The sequence below is a fragment of the Montipora foliosa genome, chromosome 10, assembly GCF_036669935.1.
Source record: "Montipora foliosa isolate CH-2021 chromosome 10, ASM3666993v2, whole genome shotgun sequence".
Lineage (NCBI taxonomy): Eukaryota > Metazoa > Cnidaria > Anthozoa > Scleractinia > Acroporidae > Montipora > Montipora foliosa.
The window spans coordinates 34,156,214-34,183,713 of NC_090878.1; the positions used below are offsets into that span (position 1 = coordinate 34,156,214).

At 40.5% G+C, this 27,500-nt stretch overlaps 1 protein-coding gene across 2 annotated transcripts in view; it reads left to right on the plus strand.

Moving 5' to 3' along the window:
- The window catches only part of LOC137973298 (epidermal growth factor receptor substrate 15-like 1), a 46,981-nt gene that overhangs the window by 14,751 nt on the left and 4,730 nt on the right, over positions 1–27,500 (plus strand). Inside the window, exons 10-26 of one of the 2 annotated variants that reach the window (XM_068820083.1) lie at positions 1,047–1,146; positions 1,754–1,817; positions 4,041–4,221; positions 6,057–6,157; positions 6,457–6,529; positions 9,069–9,167; positions 10,402–10,464; positions 10,997–11,044; positions 11,173–11,250; positions 12,920–12,991; positions 14,085–14,279; positions 15,143–15,223; positions 16,779–16,830; positions 19,363–19,463; positions 19,664–19,751; positions 24,637–24,710; positions 25,475–25,616. In XM_068820083.1, coding sequence (XP_068676184.1) covers positions 1,047–1,146; positions 1,754–1,817; positions 4,041–4,221; positions 6,057–6,157; positions 6,457–6,529; positions 9,069–9,167; positions 10,402–10,464; positions 10,997–11,044; positions 11,173–11,250; positions 12,920–12,991; positions 14,085–14,279; positions 15,143–15,223; positions 16,779–16,830; positions 19,363–19,463; positions 19,664–19,751; positions 24,637–24,710; positions 25,475–25,616 — 1,612 coding nt within the window. The remainder of the gene's footprint in view (positions 1–1,046; positions 1,147–1,753; positions 1,818–4,040; positions 4,222–6,056; positions 6,158–6,456; positions 6,530–9,068; positions 9,168–10,401; positions 10,465–10,996; positions 11,045–11,172; positions 11,251–12,919; positions 12,992–14,084; positions 14,280–15,142; positions 15,224–16,778; positions 16,831–19,362; positions 19,464–19,663; positions 19,752–24,636; positions 24,711–25,474; positions 25,617–27,500) is intronic. The other variant, XM_068820084.1, reaches the window with a different exon arrangement.

Genomic DNA, 27,500 nt, shown 5'->3' on the forward strand with positions numbered 1-27,500 from the left:
ACTTTTTGTCCTTTATGCCACAATACAGAGGTAGTGCATCCCAGTGGTTAAGGGTGCTTGCCTTGAGATCCAGAGATCCTGTGTTCAAGACATACATGTATTCTGACCACTCATTGAATTTGTTCCAGGTAATCCCTGGTTCAATTTCACGGCTGCACTTGTAAATAGCCAACTGGCTTACCTCCGGCCAATTGGGATTCTTAATGTTGTTCTGTTCAATCCTCAGAGATATTAGGTACTACATGTAGCTACTTTGTACTCTAAAATTCCGAGGGTAAATAAGTACTAAATACAATATGAGCAACCGTATTGTATCGGATATACAATGTCGAGCGGAAGGCAAGACATTTTATATCCGATACAATACAGGCGTGAATATTGTATTGTGCTTATGAAATGTCAGCATGAAATGTGGTATTTTTGGTGATTCAAGACATTTTAACCCTGAAAATTGAAAGAAACATTTATGTAAATGAGGAGAAATAAAGCTGTATCAGAAATACAGATATTGGTTAATAAAACATTTCGTTTGTTTTCCCATCATGAATTATTAATGAGTTTTATAATGATACTTAACAAATGTACCGGTAGGTAGTGTTCCGGTGACCAAAGATGCCAAATACAAACAATCACAATCATATCTTAATAAGTTTTAAATAACCTTTTGCCAGTATGTCATTATTACTCCCTCAACTGCACATTCTTGATGCCTTCTTCATGGTTCTCCCCTTCCAGAAAAGTACTTGGGGTCAAAGAGAGATCTTGGTAGAAATCTAGTTAGGATGTAATATCTGCTCAAGCTAATGTAGAGTTTGCATGGTAGAACTTTTGAAGGAGAAGAAAAAAACAAAGGGAAAAAAAATGTTTACCAAAAGTTTGGTGTGGTTACTGAAATGTTGAGAATTTAAATAGCACCAGAACGTCAAACCTCTTACAAAGATAGACTACAACACAAAGGGGCTTTTTCCCATTTTTGACAATGTCTGACACAGTTTAATTAATGTAGCTGGCTGCAGTGACAAGAGTTTATTTTGTTATTGCTTTAGGCCCCAACTGAAGGTGTGTGGGTGGTCACAAGTGCAGACAAGTTGCGATGTGATGCTATTTTCAAGCAAGCTGATAAAGATGGAGATGGGCTTGTTTCTGGTACTGGATTAATGATATCATTTTAAAATATTGCATTTAAGCAGTCGAAACCCATAATTATTCAACAAAGTACGATAGCAAAGGAAGCTACCATGCTGTAGTGCAGGGAGTCGTTCTGAGATAGCAGCTCATGCATTGACTGTACATGTTAATTTTGTAATGGTGTTGTTTGGTTTAATTCATTTCCTGCATGTTTCTCTATTTTTTTTCTTTGCTTTTGTTTCTCTTCCCTTCTCCTCTTGTGCAGAAGGTGCCTGGGTTGCATGGATCGACAGGCTGTAAAACAAGTCATATTTATCTCCAGGGGAAAGTACTGTAGTTTTTTTAAGTTGTGTTTGTTGCAGAATGTGAGAATTTTCATGGTTTTATGACAAGCAGAAGCCTGTAATTTATTGTTGTCAGCAAATGCAAAGCTTGATCTCTTTAGCGAAGACACAGGGACTTCCCACACACCCATCCTTTATTCACATTGATATAAGCATTCTAAAGTTCTCTGAGGTTTTGCTTTGAAATATGTTTTAATAGGTCAGCAGATTAGCTATGCCCTTCTCATGGAAATATATGACTGTACATTGTATCTATTATGTTTTTTTTTGTTTCTGTGTAGGAGAAGAGGTGAAAAGTACATTCATGGCTTCAGGCCTGAATCATCAGATACTTGCACATATCTGGTAAGCAAGCCTTGAGATTTCTCCTTATTCTATTCGCGATCGTTGTGTCAATAATTGCAGACAGCTGATGAAAAGTGTTGGCTACTTCACTCAAAGTAGTCGCCTTCTTTTTCCCTGAATTCCACATACATGTCCAATACACCGACATAATGAGATTGTAATGAGATTCCTGGTAAGTCACAATAGACATCACAAAGTGTCACAAAGTGTCACAAAGTGTCCCGCACTTTATGTCTCGCAAAACTGTTACTACTTTTTTGGGGATTAAGGTTGGGGGACACTTTGTGATGTCTATTGTGAAGTGCTATGAATCTCATTATGTCTGTGTATTGGACAACCCTCGAATTCCAAATACATGTAGAATCTTAAAGGCACATTCTTTCAAACACAAGAATCTTAAAATTCATTGTGAACATGACAAGAGTCGGTTACTCTACTTAAACCAGCAGCCAACTTCAAATTTTATGGAAACCCCTGCCAGTTATATAACTAAACATGATAATGTCCATCCAGGCCATATTATTACGTTCTTCCATTTATGATATGATTAGCTCCATGTGCAGGCAAGATGAACCAAATCCTGTAGTGTGATTGGCTACCTGAGTGGGCAATATGGAGCTTTATTATATGGCTCTGTCTCACAAGAACTGGGAACTACCCAGGAATTTGATTGGCTGAAATCGATATTGACGGCGGTCTAGATTTTCCCATCTAGACCGGCATCTAGACCGGTAATGTTTTGCGGTGAAAAGATGCAAACTAAAATGCAAAAATATTGAGTAATTTCTTCTACCAATATTCATTTATGGAAGTGCCAAACAGCATGATGACAAAAGAGAGGATGACGAGCAAATTTTGACAGAATTATGTTCAGCTCATCGCCACTCATCGCCGTTCGCAAGCAAAATGTCACTTAGTACAAACCAGTTACATTAAACGAATTAAATTGTTCTTGTTTGCCACATAATAAACATCTTATTAACCAAGCTTAGTCATTCTGTATGGGAGAATCTTGACCTCGGTCAAGATTCTCCCATACAGACCTCCTGCTTGGTTAATAAGAGCTAAATCTTGCCCACTCGAGATTTCTCACTTGGTCCCACAAGATCAAAGATCATTTTTTTGGTGTTTTATACCATATAATAAATCCTTCATTGACCAAGCTTGTTCAGTCAAGATTGACCTTGTTTTTTGTGTGTGTGTTTATGGACCGAGATGCATAAACATGCAAAAAAAGAACTTGGGCAATATCCAGCCATCTTGACTTCACGCTTGGTCAATTACCCATATGACCATGTCGCTGGAAGTGTCTTGCTGGATTATCCAATGCATAGTTCACAAAGACATGTACAGCTGAGCGGTACCTCTTCAACAGAATGATATGACACAGCTTGTTCTTGGTAAAAAAATGAACAGTCTCTAACTTTGCTCTCATTGCATGCACTTACCGGTACATGTATGAAGTCTGGCCTTAGTGTAAATCAGTTATTACAGGTGTACTGTAGCAAATTAAGATCAGTAATAGAATAATTATGCCTGCCCTGTTTGGGCTGCCCTGCTGCAGTACTTAGGAGACGCCATTGAATCTGTACAAGAAAGGGCCCTACGTATCATTCTTCCTCCGCCCATTATAATGACACACTAATCCAAGGTGGGATTGCCTCCTTTCTCAAAGAAGGGAGGATGCATGCATGCGCAAATTTCATCAAGCTGTTCATCCTCTCCCTTGATAAGATCCCTTATTCCACACGTGTCAATTGACAGACCACACAGTCTTCGATCAGGAGAATGAGTGCCATTGCGCCTTATCCGGAAGATGAAGCACTTTGCTGGTTTTTTCACCATTAAAAAAATAATACATATTGCCAGTATTATCTATTTTTGTATTGTTTATTCATATGTACAGTGAATTAGTTGTTGTACCATCTATTTCAACTTATATCGCTATAACTACTTATAGCTATATTTGTGCGCATGTATGTATGACCGTCCTTGTAATTCAGCCCCTTATCTTCGAGAAGGACGTAATAAATTATTATTTATTATTATGATTATGATTATATTATCATTATCATTATCATTATCATTATCATTGTCATTATCATTTATATCATTTATATCATTTATATTATTATTATTATTATTATTATTATTATTATTATTATTATTATTATTATGATAGTCATTTTGAAACCATCATGACTTTTTCTTCCTTTTTTCAAGGGGTCTCTGTGATGTGAAAAATCAAGGTCAATTGAATTCAGAGCAATTTGCATTGGCCATGTACCTCATTCATCAAAAGGTCATGGGTGTGGATCCACCTCAGACACTCAGTCCAGAAATGGTTCCGCCCTCCATGAGGACAGGTACTCCTAGTATTTCTGCGGCTACAGGAGAGGCAGTGGTAAGTTATTTCTCTACAGCTTTTTAAACCAAACTTTATATTCTCTTGTTTGTTTGTTTGTTTTTTCTTTAGCTTAGGTACTTGATTCAGTTATCCTACCCTCCTCCATTTTTGGTTCTTGTTCAGTCCGTAGATGAAATGGGCCCTTTGCAGCTGGCAATCACATGGTAGGAAAACTGCCATACTCGAGAGCAAATTGCACACTGGGACATCAGTATGGATCGCAAGCTGCAAAGGGCCCATTGTAGCCAAATGATTGCAGTAATGTCATATCCATGGGCTATACTGCTGAAGTTTGTAAAACATCATTAATGGGTAGTCAGTGAACCCAACACAGTTAATAAAGAGTAGGGCAGAGAGTTCTTGGTATTGTGGACAGCCTTGCTAAGGGACATACAGGTGTATTTGAGAAAAATGTACAGTAGTTGGTTAATGATAGGGACACATAATTGTCACCTTCTGAAGTGAAAAAAGAAAGTAGACATTCAACAGTAGATGGCATAGGTATGATGTACCTGCGAGAAAGCTAGTTACAGTTGCCGTTACAGTGTTGTAACTAGTTGCATTTTGCATTTGCACTTTGAGGCACGTGACATTGTTGAGCCCACAGACCAGCAGGACACTGTCAAATAAGGACCTAGATAAGCGACCCATCGCCCCAGGAGATAATTATTGTAGGAGTAGAGTATCCAACTGGTATAGGGAGGTCGTAGTTTGGAATCCCGAGTACTCTACTTTTCAGTTGTCCTTACTCCCGTTGCCAAGCAACTAGTTTACCATCCTTTCCACGGGCACATTGCACCTTTAAACCTTCAAAATCAATAGTTGCAAAAGAACAGTTCAGTCCATTCCTGCTATCAAATAGAGAATGCGCAATAATATGCACTGAATACTGTTCATTTCAAAGCCAAAACAGAGTCAGTCCCAAAGTATATTGTTAAAGGATGTCCTGGTATTTTCTACCAGAATATTTTAGAGAAACTGCTCTAAATAACCGTCACATGAAGAGCCATCCATGCACAACTTGATAAAGTCTTTCTTGGGAAAAAGAAGGCCTGAAACCAAGGAGAAACATGATATAAAAGAAATTGGATGATGGAGTTTCTTTTAGGTCTACAGTCGACCCCCGATAACCTGAACATTCAAGGGAAATTGAAAAAGGTTCGAGTTATCGGGAAAAAGGAGTTAAGCAGCAACCCTTTATGAAGATACAGGCACTGAAGTTAAATGTACCCTGAACCAACGAAACCTGAACTGGACTGACACGTTTTGTGTAATGCAAAAGAGGACAAAGATTACAGGGCTGCTTCAAAATAAAATAAAGTAAAATAAAGTAATGTTTTAGAGTACAATGTTCGTTTTGATTTATCACGTACTGACAGACGTGGTTCAAGTTATCGGAAGGTAAAATTATAGAGAGAATGACCTGAAGGGAAACGAAAATTGCTTCGAGCACACCCGTCCTTTTATATGGGAGTCCCCCCCACCCCCCGGAGGGGGGGGGGGGTTCGACTTACCAGGGGAAAAATTGCAGTAAATGTATGACGGAGATCCAGGGGAAATCGATTTTGGTTCGAGTTTACACGAGGTTCGAGTTTTGGGAGCCCTTCATTTCGTGGAAAGCAGTTTTACAGGTGTAATAATATTTTTTAAATGTTGACTGGTAGTTAGGAATCTTACCTCAGGGTCAGTTAAGATCGCGTGAGAGCGTCAAGAAACTACATAAGTTTGTAGATTTTTCAAGATCGCGGGTGACGCGATTCCTGTAGCGCGCTATGCGAATCGCGTCTCGCACGAAGGTACTGTAGTTGAAATGGAGTTTTGGTTTTTATTAGCAGGACGCTGCATCAACAGGGAATGCGATTTCAAGCCTGAGTGACTTTTCTGCCATTAAAGAACTTGACAAAATAACAAAAGAAATTGAAGACTTGGGAAGGTAGAATTAATTGATACGCCATTTAAACCGGTTCTAGAAATTTTGATAAGATGCCTTGTCACAAGAGTCAATACTGCTCTTTGAAAGCTCATCCCTTGTCTCAATCGTAGCATTCTTTGTTTAAGTTGATGATTCTGTTAGATTTCTGACATCTTGAGGGAACTACACTTAAGCTCATCATGGTGTTCATATCTCACTCGTTAGGGCAACTTATCAGTTGCTCGTTGGTCTGACGATGCTGTGACAGAAAACCATTTGATGCAATAGGTGATGTCTTATTAACCGTTTCATACTAATAGGGAAAAAGCCACTTTGCAGCACGAGATTGAAGAAAAAGAAGATACAATCAGAAAAAGAAATGGAGAAATACAGGTCAGTGTTTTCTGATTCCCAGCCTGGTCAGAGTTTTTCCCTTTCATTGTGAGGACCTATTTACCTGTCTAGGGGATTCAGTGGATAAATAGACACTGCTACTTACACTACCATAGTTAGTTCCGTCTATATATAATAGTGCCACTCTGGCAAGTTAGTTCCATTCGTCTGTATGTGTTCATGTACATGCTAGAATTGCCTCAGCTACACATGGCTTGCTCCCGTCTGGCGGCCACATATCGCTCCATGTAAGGTAATCCAAGACAGACTTGGATTCTGGATTCCGGATTCTACTCAGAACTGGATCGCAGATTCTTAGTTTCTGGTTTACTGCTTTTCTTGGCATTTCGCTTTCACGGAATTACTTCAGTCCGCGTACTTTCCTATAAGGTGACGGTGTAAGAAAAAACAACTGGTTTGTACTTTTTAATGGAAAAAACATAATACGGAGACAAAATTAATTATCTTAAGGGATAAAATTTACTTCTTTGCGTACCTGTCATGATTTTAGCGAGCTTCGAAATCCATTGGTCATATTTATTCCTATATCTTTGAAGCGAGGCCAATGAGGCAGTGCTATTCTTCGATGTTCAGGCTCTTAGAGGCTCCAGTAATTATGAGTGAACAATAACAAGGTAATTAATAGTTGCAAATCATTTCTTTTCATATTCATACAAAATTTGCTCGAAGAATTGTTCGATTACTTCCTAATATGCAGGCAAAAATGCTCAGATTTGCAAGTAAACAGCGGGAAAATATTTTTCTATTAATTACTTTACATCACTTTATTTTTTCAAAAAGAAACGAGGTAGCATTATCAGTAATTTTGAAATGAGACATTACAATTGTCCTGACAGTTAGAAAAACTGATGTGTTTGAAAATATGAGAATTCGTATCGCAAAAAAGCTGGAAAAGGTGCTCATTTACACGTGTGTAAAAATCCCTGTTGGTTTCACCAAAATTAGGGAGCAGCGGAGCCTGCACAAGTGATCATCGCACTTATCTAAAAAATTAAAGAAACTCTCTTATAGACACCTGAAACATTTAGGTGGATTCAATGGAATTCAAACCCATGAATCTGAACCTGCTCCCAAGCAAGTGGCTTCACACCTCAGTTGGTAGAGCATTGCATTCCATTGCACCGGCATCACGGATGGAAGCCACCTGAATTTTTCAGGTGTTGCTTAGACTTTTTACATAGGTGCGAGGATCATTTCTTTATTTCGTCGATTCGCTTTTTTCACCAATTCCGTAATACAGTTCATTTTGGGGGGTATTTCCATTAAAACAATGAATATCCAGTTCATTAAAGCATGATTAAGTTGTATTGTTTTTATGTAAAATACCCCCCCCCCCCCCCCCCCTCAAACCTATTGCATTATGGGATGGTGAAAATAGTCAATAATAGGCACTTGAAATACACAGTCATTTCATTCACAAGAAAATGTGTACACAACACGTGATTTGAGAGAATCCGGAATAAATCCTTTGGACTCAAAATGTACAGTTGGAATGGAGAAAAAAATTACTCTAACATGTAATCTTGCAACACTTGCTGATAATAAATGAAAGTTTCTTTCTAGTGTAAGATGGATAGAAACCAATGTAAGATAGTTTGTAAGAGAGACAGTTAGATACATCATGTTTTGGAAGTTGCTTCTGCCGTAACACCACTGGTCATAACTCGTCAGAATTAATCGAGAGTCACGTTACTTTAATTTGATCACGACGTGGCACCCGTTTTTTTACGAAACTATTTTTTTGATATCCGATATGTCGATACGTCTTAAGGCCGAGGGATAATCGCAGCGCCTGCAAGCGAAACCCGCCTACCGCAGACAAATCACTCCGAGATTCAGTGGACTTTAGCAACATGGATTCCGGATTCCAATAGTTGGCGGGATTTCAGATTCGTAGAAGTGGATTCCGGATTCCAAAGCCCGGGATTCCGGATTCCAGCAGCGAAGATTTCCTGGATTGTGGAATCCGGATTACCTTACATTGGGTGACTCGTAGACTTTCTCAACTTCGTCGCTCCTCTCGGGACTTGGTCCCTCGCTTTCGCTCGCTCGAGCTCGCTCGCTTTTGCAGTCGACTTGTGGCAAGTCTAGGTGACTCGTAACCCAGTCGGTAGAGCAATGGTCATGTAATCCGGAGGTTGTGGCTACCATTCTCTCCCTGATCAGAGTTTTCCTCTTTTCTTGTGCGTGGAACGGGATTGGAGTAGCCGCCACCCCTGCTGTAATAATAACGGTAGAAGCTATAAGAAGAAGGAGCCCTCGGATTTCCTTCGACTGCACTCGGCCTGTTGTCGTGTGTGCACCCATTTCCTCGTTTAGGGCTAACGCTGAGATGCCATGGATTCAATGCGTTAATAGGCACTACAGTTGCTCAAAGCATGCTTTGCGCTAACCACTGGTTAAGGCCTATCAAAACCAATAGGTTTATGTGGTTGGTTAGCTTACCTTGTTGTACAAATTAGTCTCAGTGATTGTTACCAGGCGCTTTTGTTCTTCATCTCTGCTTTTTTGGTTGTAGAATTTGCGAAGTGAGCTGGAGAAAACTAAAGCGAAGTATCAAGAATTGGAGAAGCAAAAGACAGAAGCTCAAGGAAAACTCGACGATTTAGACAAAGAGGTGAGTCAGTTTTTTTACGCGCTGATTTCACTCGTGTTGTAATTGATTACGGAGTTTTTTCTTTGTTGAAAGAAGCTGTTCAGTTTATGGAAGGCTTGGTGAAGTAAGGGTTGAGGGATTGATGGCGCATTTTTGGTGAAAGAATAGTCCTTAAGAAACCTCTGTGGATCACCATGGAAATGTCTACAGTCCCTGCATTTTTTCCCTGACTATGCTGTAGCGTGGATGTTGTTCTTTTGCCACAGGTTGTGTTCGCCCCAGTCGATTCACCCCCACTTCTAAAATGTGATTGGCAAACATATCCCAAGTTACTTTGCGAAGTGGGATAAACTTTAAGGGTTTTAACTTTTGAGAAATTCACTTTGACCTCTGGGGCCTTTCAATTTATGACATTGATGATGATGATGATGATGATGATGATGATGATGACGATAACGATGCTAATGATGATGATGACGACAGTGATGACGATGTTATTGATGATGATGACGATAAAAACGGTAATGATGATGCTGATGTTGATGACAACGTTGATGATGATGATGGTGATGTCATGACGTCATGATGACGACAATTACGTTGGCAGTGGCGGTGGTGATGCGTGCACACATACATTCCCTCAATATGAAACAGCCTTGTCTGGATCCCCCAAGGTCAGAGATTCTCGTGATTAGTATCTGCAATTCTCAACGTAAAATTGCTAGTGGAGCTGCTACTTAAAGGGGTGCCTGAAACACCCGCCTGGTAAGTTAGCTATGCCATGCTGATGAGGCCATTCAAGGCCGAACAGCTGTCCATGGCACCTAATTAATCGGGTGAAATGGTTGTGCGCATGCGTTATGTGTTGGCCACACGGGGTTGGTGTTATGCATTCTAGTCACCAGAGCCTCGGATATGACCTCGAGGCTCTAGGAAACTCTATGTAGTAGTAGGACATGCGCCGTAGGGTTCTAAAAGCCAACGATTGGCTATTTGAACCTTGGGGCGTCTGTTCACTCCTCGTGCTAACATGAAGGCACCAATCAGAGACGCTTTTTATTGCTCTTAACGAAAACCAATGAGAAGACACCTTGTTAAGGTTCCCCAGCGCTTCTCTCTCCCTCAGTCATGCGCAAAAGAAAAGAGGTCTGGGGTTGAGATAGATGTGTCCCTTTTAATGCTTATTACGTAATGCATCACATTTTACCTATCAAGATGGATTGGTTTCAATTTTAACCTTTTTTGTTCTTATCAGAAAGCCCAATATGAAGACATGTTGAAAGACGTAAAACAGAAGTGTGACGAAGAAACAAAAACAGTGAGTTCAAATGGGTCGAAGAGCTTTCTATCCAAGGCGATTCCCTGCGTAGTAATTGAAGAAAATGATCATGGCATTGAACTATGTAATTTTGGTTCTATGTGGAGTTGCCGAAAAGTTAGTCTTCCACGTTGGTGCGGTAAGCCTTGCATGACGCCCCAATAACGCCTGGGAAGAAGACTGCAAAAAAACGTGAAAAAATTCCATGCTTGAAGACGACTCGAACCCTTGACTTTGTGATTGCCCTGTACACCACTCGGCTGAGAACTGAGAACCGGTCAATAGGCCCTTCTGAGTTCAGTCCAGCCTCTTTTTCAAATCGAGTCTTTGTGCCATATGACAATATTTTCGGCCTTTTGCGCGTGTTCACTCGATTTCCTGGAAGACTAGATATTGGATAAGCATTTTTTTTTTGGAAAAATATGCAACAAGGACTAGTCAAACGATAGTGAACTGAAGCACTGGTAAGGACAGCACTTGTTGGATTGAACTTTAATATGATATGAAATGAGTTAACTGCTCTTCTTTTCAGATAAACAACTTAAAAACACAAATTGCATCGTCAAGGCAGTCGACACTGGTAAGTGATGTCCATACCTTCTTTTTCTTCACCGCTCTATACCTCTTCATTCGGGGGACTGGGACGGGTTAAAGTCGTCAAGGGTGAAGACTTTATCGTTGAATTTAATCTGTTTTTGCTGTCTTCAGCAACAAGAAGAAGAACTAAGTCAAGCAAGAGAGGAGTTGAACAAGTTACGAGAGGAAGAAACCAAGCTTGAGCGAGAGGCAAGTGAACGAGTAATTTGAAGTGGTGATCAGAAGCTTGTGGAAACGTGTGTAAAAAAGGAACGAATTTAAGGACGGTGCCTACTATTGTTATTGCGCATACGTTCTGCGCATCTCAAGATACTTGGGTTCCCTATCGGTGATGCTTACTAGTACAGGGACATTTTTGAACGTTTTGAAACTATCCGGAGAAAGTAGATCTTAGTAAGGATTCTTAGTATCCAAAAAGAAAATTGGGGGTAACCATGCATTTTTGAAAGATAATTAAGCTTCAATTTGAGAAAGAACGCCATACATTGCTTTGTATTTTAAAGCTTTTTACAAATATTATTCATGAATTATCTTTGAAAAATGCGTGGTTACCCCTAATTTTCTTTTTGGATTTTAATAACACCTGTTAAGATCTACATTTCCTGCATAATCACACACCGGGGAAAAAATATCTTTAAATAATTAGTAGGCACCATCCTTAATTAAAAAAATCGTAATGGAGAACTTTGGAATGCGGACCATCTAGGACGACTGTGGTTGGAGGTTTTAAGACGATTCAACACGGCATCTAAATCAAGGGCGCTTTCCTTTTGTCAGAACTGGCCAACCAGACCTGTCAGTTTGCAAAGAAAGCGCAACAATTTGAAGGAACACTTGCATGATAATCCCTGGCATTCGTCTGGAGGAGTACGTATCATCCTCGAGGAGGGTTAATTTGAGGGCGTTGTAGAGTTAGTCCTTCCAAATGCCCGGTCTGGCCGGTCAGTTCTGTCAAATGGAAAGCCTTGGATTAAAGGATACATATCTACAGTCATTCACTGCGGTTAACATTTCCCAATTTCCTTCAATATTAAGACAAATTCCGTGTTAACAGTAAAGCGGGACAATCTTGACATGAGCCCACTGAGTTTTAATGGCCTAGTTCCCCGATAGCTCAGTGGTAAAGCATCCGCATCACCAATCGTAGGAGTAAACTCAGGGTTTCAATAAGAGCCTCTGGTCGGCGAATTTCACTGGCCACTACACGTGAACTCGCCGGCTACTTTTCCTTAGAGATTACCCTAAGTTTTACGAATAACACGAGAAACATAAAGATTAGATGGGAAAGTTTTGTTCACGAAAGACTGGAGAAGAAGACTGAATTCAGAATGACTCGGATTCTGAGTAATTTCGGCTCACGCGTTGTTTTTGAGGCAGCGGTCCAGCAATCCAGTACTTGGTGTAAGCTGCCTGATTTGTTAACTACATTTGAAGCGTGACAGGACGATGTTTTTGGTCAAGACAGATGAAATGCATTTCACACAGCTGTAGAGAATGCAAAGTAGCCTTGAAGGGGCTATGTCACGCTATTTTAGCATCTATTCAAAACCAAAAGTATGTCTTGCTGAATTTCCAAAAAAATTAGAGCATTCATGTACTCTCTCTCTCTCTGAATAAAAAAATAAAAAATAAAAAACCAAAATGTAATGATATTAGTGTTCTGTTCAAATACTCTAACTCGTGCCCCAGAATGCAGGAAATACATTCTAAGAAGCCAGAATGTATCTTAAACCCGGGACCCCCGGATCTCAAGGCAAGCATCCTAACCAGTGGGCTGCACTGCCTCCTAAGATACATCAGAATACCTCTTTTTTTTTACAGTTAAAAGTGAAACCCGTGCATTTTTTTTTTTCAACAGATTGAACTCAGCAAAGAGCACCTGGAGACTGTTCAAAAACAATTAAAAACCGTTCAAACAGAGTTATCACAGGTAAAAATGGCTTCTTACAACTGATTCTTACGTGCGACGCATATCGTAGATCTCATTTAAGCTCCGTTTACACGAGCAAGTCTTGTGCCTTCACCAGTTTCCCTGACAATTATCATTGCTCTTGTAAATGATCAACAAGTTTTCATTGACAAGGAATAATTGCTCGTGTGAACGGTGAACAAGTTTAGCCTGTGCCCGCAGTACATGTTATTCAGCGAGTACATTAAAATGTTCCAGTTCCTAGCTCGTCGAGTTAGCCGTCATTTTGTCTATTTTGACAGCAATGAGCATTAGAGTGATACTGAGAACTAACTTCATTAATATTCCTTGCCACAATTTTTGTTGTTGTCCCTTTACACGAACAAATTTCATCCTTGACAAGGAAAAGCTAGCATGCTTCAATCTTCACCAAAACTCTTGGGAAAAACTCTGACATGAACATCCTTGAACATGCACTCACAAACAAAGTCCATGTTTCCGCCCACCCCCTCTTTCCTGTACCAATGTTGATAATGTGGTGAAAAATACTGTGCAAGCCTTTGGCCGTTTTTTGACCAACATTGGATAAAGGGGAGGGGGGAAAGTATGGAGAAGTTAATCTTTTGCAACACAGACAAATAAGGGAATGACCATTTTATAGTGGTGTATCATATTTTCCCAACGAGTTTTGTCCATAATTTTTGCATTCTACAATCATGGACAAAATTGTTGGGAGGGTAAGCCCCCTCCCCCTTATCAATGTTGGATGTTCCAGAAAAAAATGTGACTTTTCTTACCTGAAGAACTCCAACATTGAATATGGGGGAGGGGGGGGGGGGGGGCACGCACAAGAGCATGGCATTTCCCAAATAGTACACCCAATAGTTAGAATAATTGAATAAGGTGTGAAGTGAACTGATGCACACAACCTTCCCAACAAGTTTTAACCACGATTGTAACTTTTCCTTGTCAAGGAAAAATTGTCAATTTTAACCCTATTTACATGAGCCGGCAATTTTTTCCTTGTCAAGGAACACTTGCTCCTGTAAACGGGGCTTTAATCTTCGCGAAACATAGCAATTCAGTTAAAGGACACTAATTTATTCACCTTTAGGTCCGATCCAAGGTGTCCACGCTGGAAGAAACAAACAGTAGTTTAAACGCGAATATTGCACATTACAATTCCCTGATGAATTCAAACAGTGTGTCCAGCGGTCCAACCCCGATTCCGGATTTTACACCTCTTCACGACGCGTTTGATATGACACCCACTCCTTCTGAGGCCGATGCTATGAGTGTCAGAGCGACCGTAAGTTATGAGCATAAATTACAAATTTATGCAATATTAATTAGTTTTAGCTGTAAAGTAAATACCTCGTCTTGTAATTATTATTGATGGTTTGCATTCTGACGTCACGGCAGCCATGTTGGTGTTCAGAACAATGCAGTAAAATTCAAAACTTGTGGGGCCATTTTCTATTGTTTCCCATCACGTGGATGCAAACCAAGAATAGTTTATTGCTGCATGGTTGGTCCTTGCCACATCTTTGGTCTCTGTTGATGGCTAAAAGTTCCTTTGAATTCTTCCCACAGAAATTGCTTGTGGAGTTTACCAACGCTTTACTAAACTTTGTAGAAGGCTTTCCACTATAGGAGTTAAACTGTACGAATTCAGTAACTAAAGTTTTGGAAGAGTATTATCTATATAGCGACAAAGTGCTATGCAACTTAAGGTTAACCCAGAAATTACTTCTAAGCAACACAAATCAGGGTTTTCGTTTGAGGCCGGAGGACATGCGGGCTCATTGTTTGTCGGCTATGCCATGCTGATTAGGTTAATAAGGCCGAAACAGCTGTCCTTGGCCGCCACTGCCCGGCTGATATGGCTTTGCGCATGTGTACTACTGACCGCGGGATCGTTGTTTGTTGTATTCTTACCTAAAGCTTTTAGTTTGTTTCGTAGAATACACCCCACGAACTGAAAGAATTTATGAATTACTGATAAAAAGAGAAATGCAAAAGGAGACTAATAAGTACACCATCGGCTTCCATATGATACCTATTTCAGAACTAACAGAATTTATTTGCCGACGGTGAATAAAGTCTCATCCGTAGACTTGTAAGTTAACTTATCAATCTCGGTTCATGTCGGTCAATTTTTTCCTTTATTAGGCTGGTAGCAGTCCTGTCAGTAGTATAAGCGGATTTAGCGTGGGATCTGGTCGAGTAGATGAAGCCGTAGACGATTTTAAGGTAGGTGAAAATTTGCGCTCAATTTATTGTCGCCCAATAAGCCCTGCAGAGTTAGTTTCCGGAAAAATTGTAGTGCAGTGTAATGTCAGTGTAACAAAAAGCCTCTTTATTTCTCCCAACAAGCAGTTTTCACCCTTTTCATAATTTGCCTTGGTTATATCCCAGAAGGGTTTTTTTTAACGCTACCGCAACAATCTTCAATCAGATTGAGCCGCTCATTTTGAGAGTTGCACAAATTTGCATGTACATTGCTAGTAGCGTGAGGGAATCTGGGATGTCGAGTCCATGATCAACATTGCACTGTCTGTTTTCACGTCAGATAACGTTATAACGTTATTAGTTCGAGGAATACGTTACTGGTTGAAAATTTCGTATATTAAAAATCAGCTTAAAAGAGAGGTTTAGAGGACAAAGACAAAGGAAAGTGGATGATATGCAAATATTTTTCACATTCATTCCAACGTGTTTCTATAGACCTTATTCATAAATGGCGGCCACATTTATAATTCTTTTGTCCCAGTGCAAATTAGCCTACCAAGCCTCATTTTAGAGCAAGAATTCTTTTCAATTCACTGTATGGTATCGAGGCTTGGTAGGCTAATTTGCACTTGGACAAAAGAATCATAAATTGACCGCCATTAATGAATAAGGTCTATTGTTTTTGTCCTCACTGTCTCACTATCAAGCTGAACATTTGATATTTCGAAAATGGCCTATTTGTTCCGTTCATATGGCAATACTCACCATTACGTCACCTATTTTCATTAATGTGCCAATCAGAGATCTATTGGCTGTCGAAACAAAGGATTCTTTTGTTCTGTGGTTGGCAAATTTACAAAATAACAAAAGAATTGTTTACAAACAGTGAAGTCTCCTATAAAACTAAGCCAACCTTACACAAATTTAGACGCCTGGGCCGGCTTTGCGGCTTGAAGACGCCATTATCATTTTCTGTATTCGTAAATTGGTGCTTTATATACGCATGGGCAGATGGTAAAACCACTTGCAATGGTTAACAGTCAACCTGGTTCTTCAGGTCCACATGAACAAAACGTCCGGTCAGATTTTTGGTAGCCATTCTGTGCCGTGTGAACGCAGCCAAACATTATTTATATGTTTAGCCGAGCGTTAAACATTGCCTTCGTACAAATGCTGGCCAAAGATGTTGCATAATCTAGCCGAGTCTTAAAATGAATCTAAAAGGGTCACACGACCTTAACACCCTGCTTTTTTTTTCTAGTTTTACCACTTTACCACTTCACTTTTGATTTTTATCGCGCCCTGTACCAGTTGAAAAATAAAGCTAACTTTAAAAGTACTAGCAATCCTTTTACGATGAGGCTTTTAATCAATTTATTTAAGCCATAGACCTCTGTCATAATGGCGGCCGGAGAAAATTTTCTTTTGTTTTAATGCTAATTAGCCTTTCTAGCCTCTCTCCGACGAGCAAATTTCAAATAAATATTTGTGTTAAAATGAGGGTAGTAGGTCTAAAAAGAATGTAAAGGCGTCGCCATTTATGAGAGTGGTCTATGTGTATTACTCTTCATTTCAGGATTCGGACCCTTTCAAGAGTAAAGAAAATTTATTTAGTTCTTCAGAAACAGGTTAGTGGACTGAACCTGTGGCATATTCAGGAATTTTTAGGAATTCATGCGATACAGGCACCTTTTTAACCGATACCCAATTTTACATTGCGATATGGTCTTTACGATATTCCACTTAATCGTTTTGATGCAATTTTGACATCTAATTTACATAGAATCGATTTCGAGTAAGAAGGCATTCCGGCCTCAGTGAAGACTCACTGCTTCCATCTAACATGGCTGTCGACGCAGTCAAGCCCCCCGAACAGCATGGAACTTGAAGTAGAGGGAGGGAACAAAGCTTGCCAAGCGCTTCACAAAAAATCTTACACTTTCCAAAACCACGCTACAGTTAACCTCTTTAGCTTGTTCGTTTTGTTTTCCCATTTCAGACCACGTGATGTTCCCAAGGGAATTTTCCTTTTGTTTTAACGTAAGTTAGCATACATATGCACGTGCTTAAGACGACATTTGGTCTGAGATGGGAAGACAAAACCTACAAGCTAAAGAGGTCTATTTTGCCCTTTAAGCCCTAAGTGTACGCAACTTAACGCATGCGTTGTCTGTAAATCACCCCTGGCGATTTGTGCTCTTCATCAGTCGACTGACGTCAAGATCGTCAACACAATAGGGCGCTAAAGCGAGGACGATGACGATGGCTGCGAGAACGATACAACACAATAGGGAGTTTAAGATCTACGACGCGACGGCAACGAAAACGTCTCAAATTGTGCATATTTAATGAGCAAAAGCAATAGCATTGCACGCTCTGCACGTGCATTTTTCATTGTTGTACATTTCTCTCACGTTTTCGGCAAATCTCCGACGTAAAATGGCCAATTCTCAAGTTTTATGGGGAACGTGGAAACAAAGCAACGAATTTGAATTTTCTATCGTAGTTTCAACACTGCACCTCCTAATTCATTTCCTGGAAAGTCGCGCTAGTTTTCAGAAGTCAGACAAACCGAAATAATGACGAAAAAGATTAATAAACCTGAACTTGAAATTTTAATGACGTTTTCGTGTACCGTCGCGTCGTAGATCTTAAGGTTCGTTCACACAGAGCGATTTTATCGGGCGACAAGAGCTGCGATCGAACGGCGATTTTTACGGCGACAGCAAATCGCGCGTGTGAACAGCCGGCGATTTCACTTCGATTTGTAGCGCGACAGATCGCAGCCTTGTCGCCGCAAATTCGAACATGCTCGAAATTTAGTGCAACTTTGCTGCGATTTTATCGCAGCTCTTGTCGCGCGATCTGTGTAAACGAGCCTTTAAACTCCCTAATAAGCTTAATGAACACGCCCTGCGCTTGTGCACGCCCAGCACGTGCGTGTTACATTTTGATACATTTCTCATTCTGAAAACAGCGTGAAATGAACAGATTTTGAAGCAATGTGAAGGACGCTAGCACCTGTTGATAAATTTTCGATTTTCTCAAAACACCCACACCGATCATACCAATTGCATTCCTGGAATGTTGGTACACACTTTCCATGCCGGGACGAACGACGTGGATTAAGGTGATTTCTCGGTATTGCACTGCGCATATGGTGTGCCAATATTTATAAATTGATCCAATCTGCAACATTGTAAACATGGCGTAAGTCGATCATACACACTGAAACAGTTCTCAAAACACGTGAGAGAAGTTGTGAATGACGCATAACTCTTTGTGATTAAGCGCGCGGATTCCGAGAACATGGCGAGTTTTGTTGTTTCGATCTACGATAATCGAGATGGACTGGTGCGACGGTGTTTTACTCTTAGACGAGCAAAGTGACCTATATTTTTTATTGCATAAATTTGGTGTACAAATTACCCCCTTTAAATCAAAAAATGTTTTAAAGTATTTATCGGTAGGAAAAAAGATATAGCTAATAACGTACACAAAGCCCCTTACCCTGAGATGTAAATTATGATCTTAAAAACAACGACTCGAGAAACGTTTTTAGTCGACGTCGTTTTAAGTGGAGTGTTTTTTGCATAAACTATACAAGACAGTGTTCCATTTACTGAAGATTTTCTACCTATCAGGTGTTTTTTCAAGTGTTACTTTAAATACCCTCTCGTTTGGCCACCGCAAAATGTACCCTGAGCTGATAAGATAACGCGCGTGATTGGTATCTGTACAGGCATCAGTAGGGTAAGATTGGCCCATTACATCTCTTAAGCAAGCACAGTGACTTGTCTTTTTATTGTTGTTCTCAAAATGGAGATTAGTATGGAACATTCAGGGAAAGTTTCAAACAAATAGTTCGGCAACTTTTTCTTCTGAGGAATCACCTTAATCAGAAAATTATTACTGTAACGGGAAATAGTATTTCTCGATAGCTTTCTGTCTCGTAGCCGTCGTCTTTGTCCTTGCTTAAGCGCTCATTGCACAACTATTGGGCCTTTTCCGACATCACACCTCCGACGTCCATAAAAAGAATCCCGTTGTCTTCGGTTGTGTTGATGTAAAGTAAATGCATCATTAACTATGTCTAGGATTTTTCAAGAAAAAATCCCCTTTTTGCCCCTGCTTAATACAAAAAACTACTTTTCTTTCAGAGTCAAATGACCCTTTTCACGTCGATGATCCTTTCAAAACAGACCCATTTAATTATAAAACCGTGTCCTTCGCAGATTCCTTCCCAGGGGATCCATTTGAGGTAAGAAATACGTTTGGTAGGTAGGACGGTAGGTGGGAACTTGAAGTTATGTCGGGAGGGCGGTGCCGACCCATGAGAGGTTGATTGTCTACCGAGGCTATAGAAATGGTAACACAAGAAAGATGTGATCTCATTGCCATTGTTGTAGCGAGGGTCTTCCTGATGCGCTAAGCGAGATTTAATGTGATTATTTTTTCAAGGGTGAGGACTTGTTCAAAGGTGACCCTTTTAAGAGCGACCTACCAGCAAGCGGAGAGACCAACGGAACTGCGTCGGGCATTGCGAATGGTAGGTGTTAACAAGAAACTGATGCTTCCATTAGTCTTCTTCTGCAATTTTCTTAATTGTACGGGAGGCGACGTGATCCATTGGTTATGGCGTTGGGTTTGCATGCGGTTGCCCCAGCTTCAAACCTTGTTCCAACTTCTGGTTTGGATTTGTTTCCGGTTGTCCGGCGGATTTAATTCAACCACGCTTTGTAAATAGCCACCTGGTCACCTCCTGCCAGTTGGGGTTCTTAACCATGTTTCTGTTAAGTTTGAATTGTTTCTTTCACATCATGAAGAGTGGGGTGCCTGTGAACTAGCTTGATAGCTAAGTGCACTTCCACTATAAACAAATCTTTTACATTTTTTTATATATTTATTTACAAATGCAAGTGATTAGATGCATGCCCGGTTTTGATATCCAACAAAAATCCGGCAGAAGACGAGTAGGAGCAGAAGTTTAGCGGACACTTTGTGACGTCAATTGTCTGCATTCTTAAATAAACGACTGTATTCTCGTTCCCGGATCCCATCGTTTCTCGAGAAAATGAAGGGCTCTGGAGTAACCAAGTCTCTCTCTCATCTTTAATTGTCAATTGTTCATTTTGGACACTGAAAGCTTGCCAGGGATCATGGGAAATGAACATAATTTTTTTCAAAAGCAGAACCCCAATGTCTGGACTCGCAGGACTCGAACCTGGGAATGTTTGATTAATAACTCCTTTACTTAATCAATAGACTACCACATCAGTAACTTTGAGGATGTCATTTTTTTTTTAATGTCAATATTTTTTTCTTCTGCAAATGCCGCTGTAAACGTATATTAACACCCACGAAGAAGCAAGCTTACACAGTGAAAAATGTCGGCTATCAAACTTCAAGAGAAAGCTAACCATTTTAAAATCAACCCTTAGACTTAACCATTATTCAGCAATGATTTTATATATGTACTAATTAGTTTTGGTAAATAATTGGCACACTTACCAGTCAGTTGATCTTTAGTAGTTAAGTGGATAAAAAGAGTTCTTTCAGAGTGGGTGCTTCGGGTTCAAATCCTGTCCAGGGACTACTTTTACTTTTTTCTTTTTGTCTGCTACCACAAGTCCTGGGACAGAGTAATCTAAATGGAATATAACACTTTATTTGGGGCAAACTGACAATGAACGAGAATCCTTCATTTGAGGAAGAGATTGTGTTGTCTGGAGGCAGTTCATCTGTGAGTCATCAATAATAAGTGCTAAACATGGCGGCGCTCAGAAGCATTACATTCGAAGAGTCTGTGTGAAGCTTTGACTGGCCTCGACTTAGAGAATGTATCCCATCTTGTCGAATAGAAAAAAGCAATAAGAAATATCGTAGTTTTAAACAAAGACACTCAGATCATTTTACCGACCGGCCGCGCCACATCGTCCATTTTTACTTCCGGTTCAAGATTTTATCGTTCGCAAGCTAGCCAATGACAAAAATTGAATTTCCTACGTCTCCAGAGTCCTTCGTTTTCTCGTGCAAAGGCTCCACCGGCTAAGAGAAACGATGGGATCTTGGAACGATAATGAAACGACGGTTATTGAAATCGGCGTTCCTAGCCGGGATATATTAACGCTGTGCGTTACATTAATGAGCTTTACGAATCAGCGAGAACGCTGTGGTTCCGGACATCGTGAATAGAAATTGGAAGTGTAGTATTTCGCTTAATGAGACGTTTCTGTTTAAACCAATGAATTTGAAAGCATATGTTGCCGGAATTCTCAAGTGAACGACGACCGAGAAGACGATGTTCTCGTTGGTTGTGCTCGCTAACAGTTGCGTTTCAGAGGAGAGAGAACACCGTAGGATCGGTTGTTTAACAAAGTGTCGGTCACTTTCAAATATTCACTTTGAAATTTTCATTCCAGTTTTGAGAGTTTGTTTGCTTAACTCCCAACTGGCAAAATTTTGAGATCTTCTTGGATGCAAAGATTATTATTTGATGCAGGGTTTGCATTTTACGATATGCAATTACTCGCATTCAAAACTAACCTGTTTGCTCAAGAGACCTGGATCGAGAAGGAGATGACGTCAAAGACGCACTCGATAAACAATGCAGCGTATTAATTATGCAAGACGTGGGTTGAATAGTTTGAAAGAGCAAAACTCTCATACACAGACAATTCATTCCTAGGCGATTGAGTGTTTGACGTCATTTGTTCTGAACCTAGCTTTCTTAAGATTTTTAAGGACGATGCCTACTAATTAAAGATGTTTTTGCCCCGGTGTGTGATTATGCAGGAAATGTAAATCTTAACAAGTGTTATTGAAATCCAAAAAGAAAATTGGGGGTAACCACGCATTTTTCAAAGATAATTCATGAATAATAATTATTTGTAAAAAGCTTTAAAATACGAAGCAATGTATGGCGTTCTTTCTCAAATTGAAGCTCAATTGTCTCTCAAAAATGCATATTTACCCCCAATTTTCTTTTTGAATACCAAGAGTACTTACTAAGATCTACTTTCTCCGGTTAGTTTTAAACCGCGCAAAAATATCCCTGAATTAGTAAGCATCGGCGATAGGAAATCCGAGTATCTCGAGATGCGCAGAACGTATGCGCAATAACAATAGGAGGCACCGTTTGTTACGGCGGACTGTTCAACACAAAAACTTTTCACTTGAAATGAAGGTTCTTCGCTTCCTTATAATAGGGAGCTTACGCAAGAAAGACGACGAAGACACCAACGTCTAAAAATATTACTTCCCGTTATTGTAACAATTCCGTTACAACCCCAAGTCGTTCGGAATGGAAAGTGTTTACCAACATTGCAAGAATAAAATGGAGTTTTAGTAAGGGCAACTGCAACGTCTACTTCAACTTCACTTCAAAATATAACTTAGCCCTATCATAAGTAAAAAGTCACTGCTTACGAGCCAGAAGGCCCATCAGGCTGGCACTTATCTCCGGTTTCATTAGCATGAAGCGACTAAGAGTATTTCTACTCCCCCCTGGATGGGATGCTAGTCCATCACAGGGTTACCCCCAGCATTTTCGCCGGTACCGACTGATACACCTGGGTGGAGAGAGGCACCGTCTTGCCCAAGAACACAACACAATGTCCCCGGCCGGGACCCGAACCCGGACCACTCGATCCGGAGTCGAGCATACTAACCACGAGGCCACCGCGTACTTCGCGATTATTCCATCTTGTTCACCTTGAACAGTATGGGAGAACTATCATATAACCGAATTTATAGGAACCGTTCTAAAGTGAAGATAAAAAGTGAACGATTTCCTGTTGTATGCTCATGCTGTCGTCAAAACCTAAAATTTGGTGATTTCACATTGTCGTTTAGTGGACTACGGCAAAAAATGCATGGAAATGCGTGCTGCACGTGCAACAACGTGCAGCACGATTATTTGTCCTTTCTTAACCAATGATATTCTTGCTTTGTGCCGTTGTCGTTGCCGTAGCCGTCGTTGTTGCTAAAACTCCCAATAATTGGCTTGGACGGGTGCAGGGATGGCGCAGTGGTGAGAGCACTCGCCTCCCACCAATGTGGCCCAGGTTTGATTCCCAGACTCGGCGTCACGTGTGGGTTGAGTTTGTTGGTTCTCTACTCTGCTCTGAGAGGTTTTTCTCCGGGTACTCCGATTTTCCCTTCTCCTCAAAAACCATACTTTTACTTGATTTGCGTTAATTGTTAATTTCAGTTAAGATTGTTCCCAGTAAGAGCTCCAGCCCTAGGAAGACTAGACACTTAAATAAATTTCTCTTTCCTTTTGGAAGAAAATTAAATAGGTTTCGTCAGGTTCTTACGTCCTCTATACAACCTCAAATAGACCATTTTACAGTTGTAGCTGGGTTACCTGGCCTAAGAATGGAAGCGAGGCTGCCGGTTACCCTTGCTTTAATACAAACCTTCGTGCTTTTCAAATGTTAATGTAGACTAATTAGAATTACAACACGATTTTCATGATAAAAGCAGCAAGGTATGTATCAATACAAGGTCGCCGGCAGCCTCGCAGCCATTCATAGGCTAGGTCACTGAGCAAACAACTGCAAAATGTCCTATTCGGTTAATTCACATCGTTGTCAGGTCGAAGACGGCAAAGAAATGTACCAAAATGTAAAACGCACGTGCAGGGCCTTTGCTTTTGTTCATTAAGCCCATTGTGTTGTGGCGTTCTCGTAGCCGTCGTCGTTGTCCTTGCGTAAAGTGCGACTGCAATGGCTGGTATGACAGTTGAGCCCACGTCCCTGCGGTGTTAGTTTCAGAAGGCGCGAAAAAGAGGCTTTCGGGTCAACATAAGAATTTCTTATCGAAGGATTGTGTGATTTCTTGATTCTTTACTGTTTCCTTTGCATTTTTTTTTAGTAATTTGAGAATTGCCTGGCCTAATTTTATCGCGGAAAGTATGGCAAGGCACTGTATAGCATACGGATGTGTTAACCGAAGTAGCAACCCCAAATGTGGGAAACTATCATGGCATTCTTTGCCAATAAACAATCAGAAACGCCTTCTTCTGAGAAAAACGTAAATTCTGGATAGGAATTCTTTTTTTTTGCGCATTTTGCGCGCCAAGTCTCTTCAGTACTCTTCTCTACGTGTGATCGAATTTTTACCCCGGCGAAGGCCTCGCTTTCGTGCGCTCTGAAAAGTGGGCTCAACTATAATAACAGCTCTTCCACCGGTGAAGTGATGATCAAACACACTTTCGGCATGACGGAAAAGGAGAGGTTTTTTTTTTTGCTCGAAGTAACACTTTTAAACTTTCACAAGTCTCCTATACCTCATTGGTATAGCATCCGAACTAGCAATCGGAAGGTGGTAAGTTCGCCCCCTGCCAAGGAGAACTCGGATTTTTCCGAGTATCCCTGAATCTCCACCGAAAAAAATGTCTCTAAACACTTAAAACTGTTTTTCGTTTTCAGGCTTATCGTCTTCTCCTTCAAAATCGGATCCTTTCGTCATGGATCCATTTCAGGGTACATTTCCAAGCGGCAAAGTAAGTGGAACACTAGCCCAAGTACAAAAAAGAGCGAACTGGTTTAGGTTTCTCAAAACAAGGCACGTGTTCCGTTCAGTAGCCAAGAGCGGTTTGTCTATTCAGTTTTCTCTTTTAAGGTTAACTATTGAGTGTATTTCTATATTTGCGTTCGATCAAAGGAGAACGTGTCCTAATTTTGTTCAGATTGGGTGATTGTGTGATCTTGCTAAAAGGAATCGAGATTTTGCTCTCCAAGGGACACCAAAATAGCCTCCCCGAAGATTCTTTTGTTGTTTACAGGCGCACCCTCGCGTGGATTCTCGCACGCGTATTGATCTACATTTGACGACAGTCGCTTTATGTCACATGCTTATTTTTCTAGCTTGGAGCCCTACGGAAACACAGACTAAGCGACTGTCGAACGCACTTCAATAATCCGATATCACTACTAGTTTATCAATTTTATTTTTAAACAATAATTTTCTGTTAAGTGCCCGAACCTGTGCTTATTGACTCGCATGCGGTTACTTTGTCTGTGAGGCCGGCGAGACATCATGAGAAATCACCGGGGAAAATTTCTGACCGTAAATGAGTTTTCGTGTTAAACGTAAAGGTAATATCGCATTCGCCATCAGTAAACTGAAATCGGGTGCCGGCTCAAGCCTCTTGTTAAGCAGGTGTCATCAAGGAAGCCCGAATGAAGACAAGGAAAGCGTCTTGTTTACTCTAATAGTGCTATCATTAGTTAAATTCACTTGCCCTCGATCTTCTTGTTATTTCAGAATTCCACAGATAACTTTTTTATCTCCGATCCTTTCAAACCGTCTGGTGGGAACTCAGATTCAAAGAAAGCGACAGGCAACAAAGATTCGAACTCATCAGCTACTGATCCTTTTAGCAATCCCTTTGGCTCTGATCCGTTTGGTGAGTTGTTTATTGTCCTTGTACTTTGGCTTTCTAACGGATAGAGCCTGCAGGAAAAATAAACATCATCGCCGAAATTAGCACTGACATTTTCCTTAGCAACTCTATCACGTTGAATTTGTTTGGTTGGTGTTGAAAAATTGTGACGCAGTCGCGAATCAATGAATGATGAATGTCAACCTCGTTCCCAGGGAGCAAGAGACCCTGGGAACGAGGTTGAATGAATGTGTTTCTGAGCGGAAAGAAAAGGAGTGAGGACTGGGGAGATAGGGAACAAAGAAACGTCTTTGTTCACTTTTCACTCTCGTTTTTAACACCTTTTCTTCGCGCGACGTTTCTCTCTGTTCTTTTTAAGTTTCAGAGTTTCATAGGGGCGTTACTGACGAGAGTTAATATGGAGCTTAAGCACAGACGTTCGTGACGGCCACGGACGGCAACCGGAAGTTGAATGTTTCCTTTTTTGGCCTGGTTTTGCTCTTACCACGGACAGGAAAAGCTCATGTTGATCACTGTGGCTTGACGTTACAACCGTGATGACGTGAAAACGCTGCAAAAAGGGAAAAATTCAATTTCCGGGTGCCGTCCGTGGCTCAAAAACGTCTGTGCTTAAGTTCCCTAATGTATGAAAGCCTTATATTTGAACTACGAAGAGAATCAAATTAAATATGTAGATCATCGCAGTTATAAACTTTACTTGAGCAGATGATCTTCATCTTAACTTGTGAGGCATTTCTGTGAGAATTTTTGTCGTTTTGTATACAAAAAAATTAAAAAAGAACATTACGGATTAGTCCCCGAATGAAACTCCTAACTCGGCGTCATCTGTGGGTTGAGTTTGTTTGTTTTCTATTCTGTTCCTAATCTCGTACCCAGATCTCACTCTGTCACTGGAAATGTCAGTTTGGCTGACTACACTTTGCACGAGATCGTGTGAAGAAAATAGCATTCGTTTATTGATTAAGCCTAAGCGCTCGTTTCAGTGATTCTGAGTTGCTCCGACAATTAAACAGTACAGTCGCCTGTAGCGCTTCTTTCTGTTTCGGCTTAAGTTTAAGGTTTCCCTGTCCTCTACCCAAAAGAATCTCTTCAAGAATACTCTCGAAATCCGTGTTTATTCCGCAAAATCACCCAAAATCACAACAGAGAGTACGAACATGCGCAGTGATAGAAAAGCCCGTATTTCGGGCCTCGCTGGCACTGAGCATGCTCGAAATCGAACTTTACCAGATCTTCCTTCCGTATGACCGTGGAAGATCTGGGTACGAGATTATTCTGTTCCTAAACGTTTTTCTTGACGTACCCCGGTTTTCCTCATTCTCAAAAGTCATCTTTTGATTTTACTTAATTATTAAGATTCATTGTACAAATGTGGCGAGCGCGTCACCTATATCATTCCTGCTATCTTTCCAATCGTAGTTTCCTTGCTCATCGCAGGAATCGGTGAGAGTTGCTTGAGAGTTGTCCCTACAACTTCATAATGAGGTTCAGGTTGCCTGGTGTACGCGTCACAAAGTGACCCTCTAACAGAACCCCAACCAAAGAGGAATACAAGAAGTTTTTGGGCTTCAGGAAGAGGGGGGGGGGGAACTTGCGACGTGTATGCAAAATACCATGAATGGTAGCCGGAGCGGTTTTCAATTAGCTAATATCAAACATACTACAATACTCTTTATTTGTTCCTCCAAAATTTTGATAAGCATTGTTTCTAGTTTCTCTTGGGACCATTGAAAGTCCCAAGAGAAACAATGCTTATGCAACATTTTGGAGGGACAAACAAAGAGTATTATCATTGGTATTTTTTATATTGGCTAACTGAATGCCGTAAAATAAATACCCAAGTAATTACTTCGACCAATCAATCCAAATGCAAACAGCATATTGAAC